The sequence below is a fragment of the Astatotilapia calliptera genome, chromosome 22 (genome assembly GCF_964374335.1).
Source record: "Astatotilapia calliptera chromosome 22, fAstCal68.1, whole genome shotgun sequence".
Classification (NCBI taxonomy): Eukaryota; Metazoa; Chordata; class Actinopteri; order Cichliformes; family Cichlidae; genus Astatotilapia; species Astatotilapia calliptera.
In genome coordinates this window covers 14,400,283-14,412,603 of record NC_137442.1, presented here as the reverse complement: position 1 = coordinate 14,412,603, position 12,321 = coordinate 14,400,283, and the positions used below count along the sequence as shown (strand labels likewise).

Here is a 12,321-nt window from a genome sequence, read left to right as displayed (position 1 = left end):
TATCTGCAATATTGGCAATGCACTTGGTATCGATACAGCACTAGCAGGCGATCCTGAGGCGACCTCTAAAAAGGGAGCCGCTGAAAGAACAGATTGCCCTTTAATATTGCCTGATTAAATGATTGCCTGCAAAATGTTCAGTCTTTACACGTTAAAATAAAAATATCATGAATCATATGACGAATATTTGCGTTATTGCGTTCTATCCATATTTACATTTAAGTTTTTTTTTCTTTTTTGAGTTTGAGGTCTTTTGTAGTCAGGCTTTTTTCTGGTCCTCTGTGCAGCTGGTGGGGTCCTCCTACGCCACACAACAAGCGACGCTGTCAGGCATGCTGTAGACAGGCTAGAGGTGAGTTTACAGAGACCGGAGATAAACTAATGATAAACTGCCGCAGGAAAACTTACCTCTGATTTGTGGGAGCATGTGGAGCCGCCTCGTCCTCCAGGCTCTGCTCGGCCAGCCTGCCGCCAGGAGCTTCTCTCTGACTGCTGCTCAGGTCGGTGTTTCCAGGGGCTCTGCGCTCTCCTGCACTACCGCAAATCTCTGTGCTCTAGCCCGCACTTTACATCCACTGTGCTAAAGCACAGAGATTTGTAGTCTCTACCAGGTTGTTTAGATTTTGTATAACAAAGTTGGCACCAACTACTTTTAGTTAGCTTATAATAAACTGGGTTGAGACATACCAATAAAATGAATGCAATTTTATACAGAAATCCCACACTAAGACTCTCATAGAGGTTTAAGTCTGAAGTGCTATTGTGGTAGAGGCAATTAAATTATCTAGAAACCTGCTTCTAGATCCGTCATCTATGCTCCAAGGAGCATAGATGCTCCAAGGAGCATAGATGCTAAAAACCATCTAAACACCCACCTACGTGCCTTGAATGTACTTTATTTTTGAGAAAGCCAATGACAGTAGGGGCTAGAGATTTAGCATAATGCCCATTAATACGCGTGTCTTTCTTCTGCACTATTTTCAGGTAGATCTTTGATGGGTAGAAGGTTAATTTCTTGTTGTTAAAAATATTTACATAAAAATATCCTCAGGATGTACAAATTACAGTTATTATCAGTTGGCTCAGTTATTTTGTGGATGGATGTGACGATTGGAATGTTGGTGGTTGATGTAAGGAGCTTGGAAAGAAAAGCATCTGGACTTCTTAAAGTTTCTTGAAGTCCAGACGCTTTTCTTTCCAAGTTCTTTAGACTATGATGACCTGGATGACTGAGAACCTTCACAGTCATGTTGGAGGTTGATCCTTGGCTCCTCTAATCTTCATGTTGAAGTATCATTGGGCAAGATACTGAACCCCAGATTGCCCCTCATGCATCCACTGCACTGTGAGTGTGTGAATGTTAAGTTAAAAGCACATTAGCACAGGGGGGAAAAACCCTTGTTTGAATGTTTGTTTGTAAAAAGTGCTTACCTGAGGGATAAAGCAATATATATGTATGATATATATGTATGTATAACAACCTTAATAACATTCTCAGTACATGAAATTAATGATTTGAAGTATCACAGAAGCTAGAGTCCACTTTCAAAATGTGTAAAGTCACGTGTGGTTGCTTGATGTTTCTGCAGAACACAGTCGTGGTGGAGCGATGGTGGCAAGTGCCCTTGTCCAAAGTAGGGAGTCCACCGAGGCTTCACCCTCGAAGACACAGAATCTACAAGCTGGTCGAGGATACCAAGCATGCTCCTAAGGAGAAAATGGAGCTCATCCTGACTCAGACGGTACCAAGTGAGTATCACAAGGAAGTTTAAACTAGTAACGATGTGTTTTCTAAAATTCTTTGTAATATGAAAACATCTTTTTGTTTTGTTTTTTTTGTGACAGAGCTCGGCGGGCGAGGAGACACCGTGTTTGTAAGAAAGTCTGTTGGACGAAACAAGCTGCTGCCTCAAGGCCTCGCAGTGTATCCATCACCAGAGAACAAAGAGATGTTTGCAGAAGAGCTACGTGTGTGTACTCTATTTATATTCCATCATATATTTCAAATGTATTAAAGAGCAGTACTCAATATCACCTTTGTTGGTTTTTGTTTACACAGCTTTTGCGTGAGGGGAAAGCAGGAGACAGAATCCAAACCCGCACAGGACAACTGGTAAGTTTCATGTCAGGCGCTTTTGCTCAGTACAACAAATAGTTTTAAAACCAAGATTTTAACAGGGGTTTCTTTCTGTTTTCAGACTGTGGAGCTCCTGAAATGCTCCAAGCTAAAGATAAACAGAATGCCCTCCGAGGAGTTTCAGCTCAATAAAGAAGTAGTCTGCAGACAGTTTGCTAAGAAGGTGTGATGCCTTTCAGTTTTTATCCATGTTTCTAATTAATTCTGTTAACCAGATAAGATACTCATATTGCTTTTGTTCCCGTAGTTGGGGATAGTGGTGCCACCTCATGCACTGAATCTTCCATTTGAACCTATTAAGGATGTAGGTGACTACTGGTGCGATGTCACGGTAAGATAAACTATATCAGTGCATCTCGTGGGCAACCTTTTGCACCAAGTGTAGCTTCGTACTGTGTCTTTGCAGCAGAAAGAAGTTGTAGTTACTCCATGTAAGCTCCATGCTGCAAAAAACAATTGTTTTCCTATTATTCTTATAATAAATAAACCCTTAGTTATGCATTATTTATTTTTTGGACTGCTGTTTTACCAGATAACATAGAAACATGAGCAGTGTGTTATTTCCTTCAGGTTAATGGCTTGGATACTGTTCGCGTTCCCATATCTCTGTTCCCATACGAGGATCCGTCTGCAAGCTCTCAGCGGCAGTTGAAAGCCCAAAAGCGGCAGCAGGCAGCTGCAGCTGATTCAGAAGCTGCTGATGAGGAGGGCGCTGTTTTAAAGGCAGTTTCTGACGCAGCGGCAGAGGCCGAGGCTGGTGAAGAGCCTGCAGGATCCACTGCCGCAGCTACACAGACAACGGCAGACACAACAGCACCACCAAGTGGAAGCCTGAAAAAAGATTAAAGGACTCAAAATGCAGATGATGTTTGGCTGTAATGCACATGTGTGCGTAGCAACAGCTGTCTGCGTGTCTATTAAAATTGCTCAGTGTCACATTCTGATTATTTTGAACAGTGTTAAAATAGCCGTCCATCTTGTACTGCTTATCTGGGTCCTGGTTGTCGGGGCAGCAGTCAGATACCAACGCTCCTCCCTCTCCCCATCCACTTCCCAGGGACACTGAGTGGTTCCCAAACCAGCTAGAGGCATAATCTCTCTCCGGTGTGTCCTATGTGTGACACAGGGTCGCCTCCTACCCAGGAGGAAGTATACTGGCAGTGTGGAGGTGTAGCGTCTCCACTATAGAGTCCTCCCGAATGACCAGGCTCCTTAAAGCTGAGAGTCCACACACTTTAAAGCACAATGTTTATAGCAGTTTTTAAAATCAGTTTTCAGGATGAGAATAAATAACACAAAACTGGTAAAGAGCCATCAGGATCAGCAGCTACACAGGAAACCTTTGAGTGGGAAAGTTTGTTTTACTGTATGCAGCATGAGTATTATTGTGATAGTAGCAATAATGAAAACTGCCCATAGACATACAAAGTGTAAGCAGTCAGGAAAATCAAAAGTTTATTGATCAATTTTAACTCGACAATGCACAAAAGTAAATGGTAAACCAAAAACCAACAAATTATTCCGAGGAATGCTGTTTAATGTCATGTTAGTGGAGTGCCAATACAGTTGTGTGGTTTGCAAGTCGTTGCATGAGATTTGCTGAAATCAAAGCTCTGCAATTTATTTTCCCGTCTCGGCGTAAGGATATACGAGCAGCCTGTCGGCTTCTTTCTTCTGCTCGTGTTTAGAATTTAGCTGTAGTATTTGAGGCAGATCAGATTGTGTAATTGTTTCTGATAAGTTGTTTTCTGATAAGAGTTCACATTTAAAGTTTGATAACGCAAGATGTATGAAATGTATTGCATTTAGAGGAAATCTGGCTCAGGTTCGAACACTTCTGCTGTCGGGACAAAGAACAGAGGACTCGTGGAGGCTTGACTATTGCTTTGGTAAAGACAAAATGTAGTTACATAGAGTCTGGAGATATAAAAAGCATATTTTTACTGCTTTCCATCTGAGAAAGTTGAACAAATCACTAAATTTCCCCCCCAAAATTTGATGTTTAAAAAGAAGAAGAAAAAAATACATATAAAATGTTTAAAAAATGAATGTAATCTCCATTTTTAAGGTGGGTGTTTTGCTTTTAGCACCGCCCGCCAGATGCTGCTACCATGTTAAAAATCATATTGATTTAGAGTCTTCAATGTTTCCTCAGAGCAAGAAGACAATGACGTTCATGTTTGGTTCTCTGGTCTTTTTCAGTTTTCCAGTGGGAGAAAATGAAACGCACATTAAAAAATAAGAAAAATAAAACTTTTACAAACAAAAGTAGGTATCAGTTATATAATAGCAAACTTCTTATTACTAATGAGCAACTGCAGCAAGTACATGTTTATCAGAAAACAGTCGATCCTGTGTGCAGATATGTAACACGTCACAGCTTTCCAGTGACTCCAGCTTGTTTAAAATGAATAACATCCAGATTTCATTAATAACTTGCATCATTCCCAGAGAACCAAACCTTTGTTTCTGTAGATCACAAAGAAGTACAACATGAACAGGAAGCATAAACATTCAAAGGAAAAACATTTAGAATAATGGCCACTTCAGAGTCACTTTACATCTGTTCTGCCAATGACTGAGCAAAAGTACCTTAAAAATACTGTTACATAAGTATAGTGCCTCTATTTAATATAAATGACAGTGAATGGGGAGTGTAGCGGTTGTGGCTGGATCTTAGATATAAGAATAACACCTGGTCAAACAACAGAACTACTGAATATTAACAGGTCAACACAAATACAGGATGGAGGGCAGGAAGGAAAATCTGTATCCAGACTGTATGCTTACTGTTTCTAAACATGTTTCCTCTTTGTGGAAGTATATTTGGAAAGCTCTACTCTAATTTCTGTATGTCACCACAGTCCACAGTCATGATGTTTAGAAGCCATATTTGGCCTGGGTCTGTCGGCGGGTTAACCTGTTTTCTGCCCAGTTGTTTTTCAGCTCCAGCTCACGTTCCTTTGCCTGTGAAACGACAGGGAAAGTAAGAAATGTTGTTTATTTGAACAGATTTCCAATAAGAAGACAAGAGATGCAGCTACGGTGAGCTAAACCATGTGGGATCAGTAAAGTATGCAAACCTCTCTTCCCTCTCTTGTCAGACTACAAGAGAGGGAACACCTGTGCATAACAAAGCTAACACTAGCATTCTGGCAGAGATAAGGGCAACTATTTAGCTTTTCCTAATCCTTTGTGCAGGCTTCTTTCTTGCAGCTTATTGTGCTAATCACTGGCACACTGCAGCTGACAACTAGACTTTAGGATAGCTCTGTACAAACAGGCCACCAAGCAGAAGTATTACGTGTCTACACATGCCGCACAGAGTGCAGATTTCCACTCACTTTCAAAACAAGCAGAAAAATCATCTGTGACGTTGGACTGCAGCTACAAAGTCTTGAATTAAATTTACATCATACAAATGCACAATGCGTGTTTTAGCAGCACCCACCTGGTGGATGAGATAAGTTATCTGATGCTTGCGTCGCTGCTGTCCTGTAGGTTGTTCTCCTCTTTTCTGTGGAAAGGTAAAGAAAAGCGGGTGTTACAAAAAATTAAAGAAAATATTCCATCTTAAAATTATGCTGTGCATCAACATTTTAGTGAGAGGAACATAGGACAATCTGTTGCAAAAACAAAAGAGGAAGCGAGCCGATCGGGTCACCTTGCTAAAAGACTGCCGATGCTGCTTCTCTTCGGTCATGCTCTTGGTCATCCACTGCTGGTTGCCGCTCAGCTGGTCGTCGCCTTTGATCTCCAGAAACTTCACCTCCTCTTTGCCCCTGTTTCTTTTCCCCTGCAGCCGCATGAACTGCAGGACAAAGAAAATACCGGTTAACCAAAACCTTTTCTTAATTAACAGCCTCTAGTTGAGGACAAAACAATGATAACACCATAGAGCACAGGTACAAAAATCAGTCTGTGTAAATAATAGAATTTGCTCTGATAACAAATAAGAAAAATGAGGCACACAAGTAGCATAGTTCTTACCGCTTCATCATCAAACATGGCTGAGTTGCCGGGCTCTTCAGCCTCTGCTATTCCCGGGTTGGGATCTTGGTAATATGGCTCATTGTAGTATCCCTGTTCAAGCAAAAAGACATAGGATAACAATATAATTCATTCATGTTAGCTACATTGTGACTCTTGTAATTGAGAGTCTGACACAGCATTCATACTTTAAAAGATATCTTTATCTTAACTGGAAAACACTGAAATGCAGGCATGTCTGAACTAACATGATTTATGACTTATTAGGAAAAGCTGGCATCATCTAATTGAACATAATGACTCAAGTTAACAGCATGAATCTGATACATATGTACAGTATAAAGTCATTATTACCGGAGGAAAAGCCTCTGGGCCCGCTATGGGTTGTTCATATTCATTATATTGACCTCCCCATGCGCCACTTGTCTCATGTTTTCCCCCAAAGTCGAGAGGGGCATCCGACTGCCCCGGTTCATCAGGAGCTGCAAAAGGAAGGGGCTCTGCAAGGGCTCCTGGCTCAGGGTCCAAGCTGGGGACGACTGCAGGTAGAGGTTGAGAGCTCTCGCCTAGAGAAAAGTAGTTCTGTGGGGTTATGTCCTCTTCATTATCCTGGTCATCTGAAGCTATCTGTCTAGCCAGCTGGAGGGCAGCTGACTTTGCTGCAGCTTTGATGGCGGAGGGAGACGCACTAGAACCAAGACCATGTGCAGGGGTTCCAGGTTTGGGTGCTTTCGGTTCTTGCCGTTTAGTTAGCGAATGAGGGATCAGAGGTCTGTCCGTCTCCTTCACTGTCAGGTTTTTGGGTTGTGGCAGAATGGAGGACAAGCCTGTACCTGCACCCTGACAGAGAAAGGAGATATGGGTTGAAAGAGAGAGGAAATGGCAGCTACATCATAGGAGAATGTTGTTACACTATGAAATCTGAGGAAAATAAGATATTCTTTGTCACTGGTTCCTACTTTGTTTTTATTTAATTTAAACCTCAATCAAAGAAAGAAACAATGAGAAGAGTGAAGTGGCAGACCTACATCTAAGCTAGAAACCATATAACGTGTATTTACATGCGAACCACTGTGCAAGCCAGGTTAATCTGCAGTATTTTATAACAAATAAGCATTTAGAGTTTGTGTACACAAGCCTATAACATGTTTACGAGCTCATTACACTGAGGTAACATTTTATTCAAGAAACAGCATAGGGACCTTTCCCCAACACCAACATTGGTGCCTCACTGGTATATATGCATGTTGAACTATATCAATGCCTGTTTTGTATTTTTACTATTTACTACCATTTTATCTAATTCAGAAATACGTTTATTCCACATTCCCAAGGTTGATTGTGTTCATCTGGATGAGCGTTTTCAATGGGAGAAACATTTCGTCACTCATCCAAGTGACTTCTTCAGTCTCAGCTGACTGCAGGTTTACTCAACCTTACAAACAGTACATCTGCACAATAACAAACCAGCCGACTGAATGAACAATGGACTGTGAGGTCAATTCCTTGATCGTTAATATGCAAATTGTCATGACCATTGACCAAAAAACCACTGATCAATGGCCATGAGTACTGCAGTCAGCTGAAACTGAAGGAGTCACTTGGATGAGTGACGAAAGGTTTCTCCCATTGAAAACGCTCATCCAGATGAACACAATCAACCTTTTGGGAATGTGGAATAAACTTCACATAACTGCATGTGTCTGATTTCCTTACCTGATTTTGTAGTTTCTTCGTTGCTGGTTCGTCATCATCTGAGTCTGACTATGAACAACAGGGTTACAGATGATGAATTAAAACCTTATTTTATGCAAGAGGTATGAGCAAACAGCTTGAAGTAGCTCAGTACTCACATCCTGCCTCTGGATCTGCGGCACGGTGATCTTGACGGGCTCTGTCCGTTTCCTTGGCTTGGGTAGGCTGGAGAATAAGCTTCCTTTAGATGGCTGAGGATCTGGATCATCGGCTGATGAGCTATCCTCTACTGCAGTGCTCAATGCTGTCTTCTTGGCTGGCCCTTCGGTCCCTCCTGCCGATACCGTTTTTTTAGGAGCAGGCAGGTGTGAGAAGAGCCCTCCAGAGGTTTCCTCTGAGTCACTCTCATCACTGCTGCCATAGGCGACTAAAGACATGTTTGCTAATGTTATTAAAGATGAGCAATCTGCAGAAACTCGTGGACATGGATAACCTCTTCTCCTTGATGATCGCAAGAAGCCGTACTCACACTGGCTTATCCGACGAACTGACTTCTGTTAAAAGGTAAGGGAATCTCTGATCGCTAAAGCTGCGATGATAACGACATGAAGCCGAGCGAAGCTGTAGTAGAATATAGCGCAGGGAGTTAAAAGGGGTCGCCGCAATGAAACGACTGACTCAAAGCTCTGTCCAAGTTCGCAATGCTAGCCAGTGTTAGCTAGGCCACCGCAACAAACGATATCAGCTAGCTGACCGCTGTGTTCCAGAAAAAAAAGCAGCTCTCCTTAAAAGTGCTATTATAAATAAAGCAGCAGCTATGTTGTTTCACACCACAATGCGCAACTTTGCTGTGTTGTTTCGCCAACAAAATAAGCTCGTTTAGTCCCTTGGCTCCATCAAAACATTCGCCTCTATCGTTCGTGATCGAAAATGCGACAACTGCGCAGCTTTTTGCGCAACACTCTTCTTCTTCTCCTCCTACTCCTCTTTCTTCTTCTTCTTCATGTTTAACGGCGGTTGGCAACCAACGTAAAGGAGCATTACCGCCTCCTACTGTTCCGTAGTATGGGTCAGACAGTGAGCTTACAATCTGTATCCAAAAAACAACACAAAACCAAAAAAAAAAGACCCTACAGTCTTTCATAAACACCTATATCCTTCAGAAACCCCACCAGTTCTCTCACCTGTGCCCTACTACCCTCCAACACACTCTTCAGATTAAATTCCCCAATTCCCCGCTCCTTCAATCTATTCTGCAGAACTTTCCTCTCCACATCATAACCCTTGCACCGCAGTATTACATGCTCTTCCACTTCTCCGCTTCATTAATCACATTTTAAACAACTTCAGATCACTGTCGCCCCATATGGCTCGAATAGGGAAACAATATGATTTCGAAGCACATCTATACTTTTGATTATCAGGACTGTACCGACAACTGGCGTCAACCTTTAAAAAATATATATATTTTTTGCTTTAGATTTGTAGTAAACTGTTCTGCTTCAGTAATTTAAATGTATACATAATTAGAGCAGCAAAATTATACAGACATCATAAAAAGTGAAGACTTGAGCATTTATACATGTTGTCCTCTTTTACTCTTGCCCTTCTGAAGAAAATGCCAAAACAGTCTTTAAACAATAATGCTGAAAAAAAGAAAGAAAAGAAAATCAGTGACCTCAGACAAGATTCATGGGTGTAGAGAAGGATGATAGACAGGGGGCTAGTGTGACAGAGGAAGACAGAGAGAGATAGAGGCGACCCTCAAAAGGGAGCAACCAAAACAAGACAAAGAAGAACAAGCCACAGTAATGTGTCTGTGAAGGTTCTCAGTCATCCAGGTCATCGTAGTCAAAGGAGCTTGCACAGAAAAGCGTCTGGACTTCTTTAAGTTACTTGAAGACGTTTCACCTCTCATCCGAGAAGCTTCTTCAGTTCTAAGGTCAAATGGTGGAGAGTCCCTAGTGGGAGTATCCCCCCACAGAGGGACAAAAGGACCCCCTGATGATCCTCTAATCACCTGAGCCAAGGTGTGAAACTGGGTGTGGGTCCCAATCAGCCAGAGTTTCGGGTGAGTTCATTGTGAAACCTGGCCCCACCTTATCATGCGAAGGTGATAAGGTGGATCTCCCACTAGGTTTATATCTGGGACTCTCCACCATTTGACCTTAGAACTGAAGAAGCTTCTCGGATGAGAGGTGAAACGTCTTCAAGTAACTTAAAGAAGTCCAGACGCTTTTCTTTGCAAGCTCCTTTGACAAGCCACAGTAATGTTATCGTTTAGGGACGACCGTGGCTCAGGGGGTTGGGAAGCGTATCTGTAACTGGAAGGTCGCCGGTTCGATCCCCGGGCTCTCTGTCCTGGTTGTTGTGTCCTTGGGCAAGACACTTCACCTACCGCCTACTGGTGAGGGGCCGATGGCGCAATATGGCATCCTCGCTTCTGTCAGTCTGCCCCAGGGCAGCTGTGGCTACAACTGTAGCTTGCCTCCACCAGTGTGTGAATGTGAGAGTGACTGAATAGTGGCATTGTAAAACACTTTGGGTGCCTTGAAAAGTGCTATATAAATCCATTGTTATTTAATTCAATTTTATTCATGAACTGACACTTCATGACAATAGCATGAACTACAGGAAAAACTAGGCAAAAGCTCATGAAATGCAGTATATTCATATTAACACACCTGAAGTAAAAATAGGTGAGTGGAGGAGAAATGCTCAATGTGCAGCCTCTCCAGCTCCAGGGTTATCCTGTTTTTTTCTTCTCATCATTGTCATTGTCTACCCACGCACATCACAAAATTGCAGCAAACTGTGTACATAATAATATTCACATCATCAAATGGGCGATTAATTGAATGTCATGTGGTGTGGTCTAAGCCTATCAAAGAACCGGATGAGAAATATCATGTTAGCTAGAAGTCAGAAACAGGATTTAAACCTTTAAGCTTCAATTAAAATGTGACAGTGGAGCTGTCTGCTTGTTGAAGTAACTGAAAGAGTTTTTCTCCTCCTTTATATAATTGATTTGTGGCCATTAATGGAAGATTTTGTAGGTTTCCATGAGTGGATTGTGAAATGAGAATCGATGATTAATCTTTGATGAGTGTGTCAACCTTTACCAGACAGCCTGCTGGGCTCATACTTTTGCACTACAGGAACTTTAGTCATATTAAATTTGAACACTGTGGTATGTTCACAGGACTTTAATCTCTCTTTACATTTTTTGGTTAATCCAAGATGTGCTGTAGTATGAACCACAGTTGTGCTGAATAAGACCTTCACAGGATCACCAGTGTGACCACCAAGGCCAGCATTACACAAGTGTGAGATAAACATCTGCCATCAACGATGATAAGATTGCACAGGCTCTTGGTCTTACCCAGTGGAAGGATTTGAGAGAAACTGTATTAAGTAATTATTTTAACTAGTTTAGAATTTAGAGCCTGTTGGAGTGCCTGTGTTATCTAATTTAGCAAAAGTTTGTAAAATTTCCTGGTTACTTTAAGCCTTTGTTAAAGCCCACTTGTTAAAAATCACAGTCCTAGTGGGTGTGTTGTTTTTCGAAAGCCAAAACCTCCTTGGTGGACAATTGAAAATGTCAATACATAGGAAACCCCCTCAATCTGGTTGAGTAAGAAAAATAATTAAGTTACCCATCATTACTTACTACTAATTATCTTGGACATTTGTACTTGTTTTTAACCAGATATTTAACTCTTAGTTAAGTTCCTCAGGTTGTAAAGCATGGCCTTTTTAAAGACCTTTTGGTGAAGTCTGAATTGTAGTCTCAGTTTTCCACCCAGTATAGGTGCTGCTATAGCCCATCTGCTTTAAGGTTGCTGTTCATTCAGAGATGCTCTTCTGCATACCTCAGCTGTAACAAGTAGTTATTTGAGATTCTATTGCAATCTTATCAGCTGAAAGCATTTCTATCCAGAGAAGCGCCATTCACTGGATATTTGTTCTCCTTCAGACCATTGTCTGTAAACCATAGAGATGTTTGTATAGGAAAATTACGGGATATCGGCTTTTTCTGAAATATTCAGACAAGCCCTTCTTCTTTTGGCTGCTCCCTTTGGGTTCTCACAGCTGATCACCTGTCTCCTTCTCACCCTGTTTCTTATATCCTCCTCTATCCTGCCTACCCTCTGTATGTCCACCTTCACTACATCAGTGAAGCTCCTCTGAGGTGTCCCTCTTTTCCTCCTGCCTGGCAGCTCCAAATTCCAAATGTTTAGTCCAGTATATCTAGCAGCCCTCATCTTCACATGTGCAAACCATCTCACGCTTGCTTCTCTAACTTTGTCTCCAAAATGCTCAACATGAGCTGTCCCTCTGATGTGCTGAGCTCCTCCAGCTCAGCTTCTTGTCTTTTAGTCAGCTGTTGCTGTTATGTGATTGGCTGATTAAATATCTGCGCTAACGAGCAGCTGTACCTAATAAAGTGGTCGGCGTTGCTTTTAGGTGCGTTAATTACTGTGGTGCTTCGGTCAGCA

At 41.9% G+C, this 12,321-nt stretch overlaps 2 protein-coding genes across 2 annotated transcripts; one reads left to right on the top strand and one right to left on the bottom strand.

Moving 5' to 3' along the window:
- The first annotated feature begins 286 nt into the window (after positions 1-286).
- Positions 287-3,073, top strand: mrpl9 (mitochondrial ribosomal protein L9). Its single transcript, XM_026157367.2, has 7 exons — positions 287-500; positions 1,590-1,749; positions 1,846-1,970; positions 2,060-2,113; positions 2,199-2,300; positions 2,385-2,468; positions 2,708-3,073. Exons 1-7 carry the CDS (start codon positions 426-428, stop codon positions 2,981-2,983), a joined length of 876 nt encoding a protein of 291 aa, XP_026013152.1. The 5' UTR covers positions 287-425; the 3' UTR covers positions 2,984-3,073.
- A 493-nt stretch (positions 3,074-3,566) lies between these two features.
- On the bottom strand, positions 3,567-8,765 carry prcc (proline rich mitotic checkpoint control factor). Its single transcript, XM_026157355.2, has 7 exons — positions 7,981-8,765; positions 7,844-7,891; positions 6,482-6,967; positions 6,128-6,220; positions 5,802-5,948; positions 5,589-5,654; positions 3,567-5,104 (listed from the first exon to the last, which is right to left on the bottom strand). Exons 1-7 carry the CDS (start codon positions 8,257-8,259, stop codon positions 5,018-5,020), a joined length of 1,206 nt encoding a protein of 401 aa, XP_026013140.2. The 5' UTR covers positions 8,260-8,765; the 3' UTR covers positions 3,567-5,017.
- Between the last annotated feature and the right edge of the window lie 3,556 nt (positions 8,766-12,321).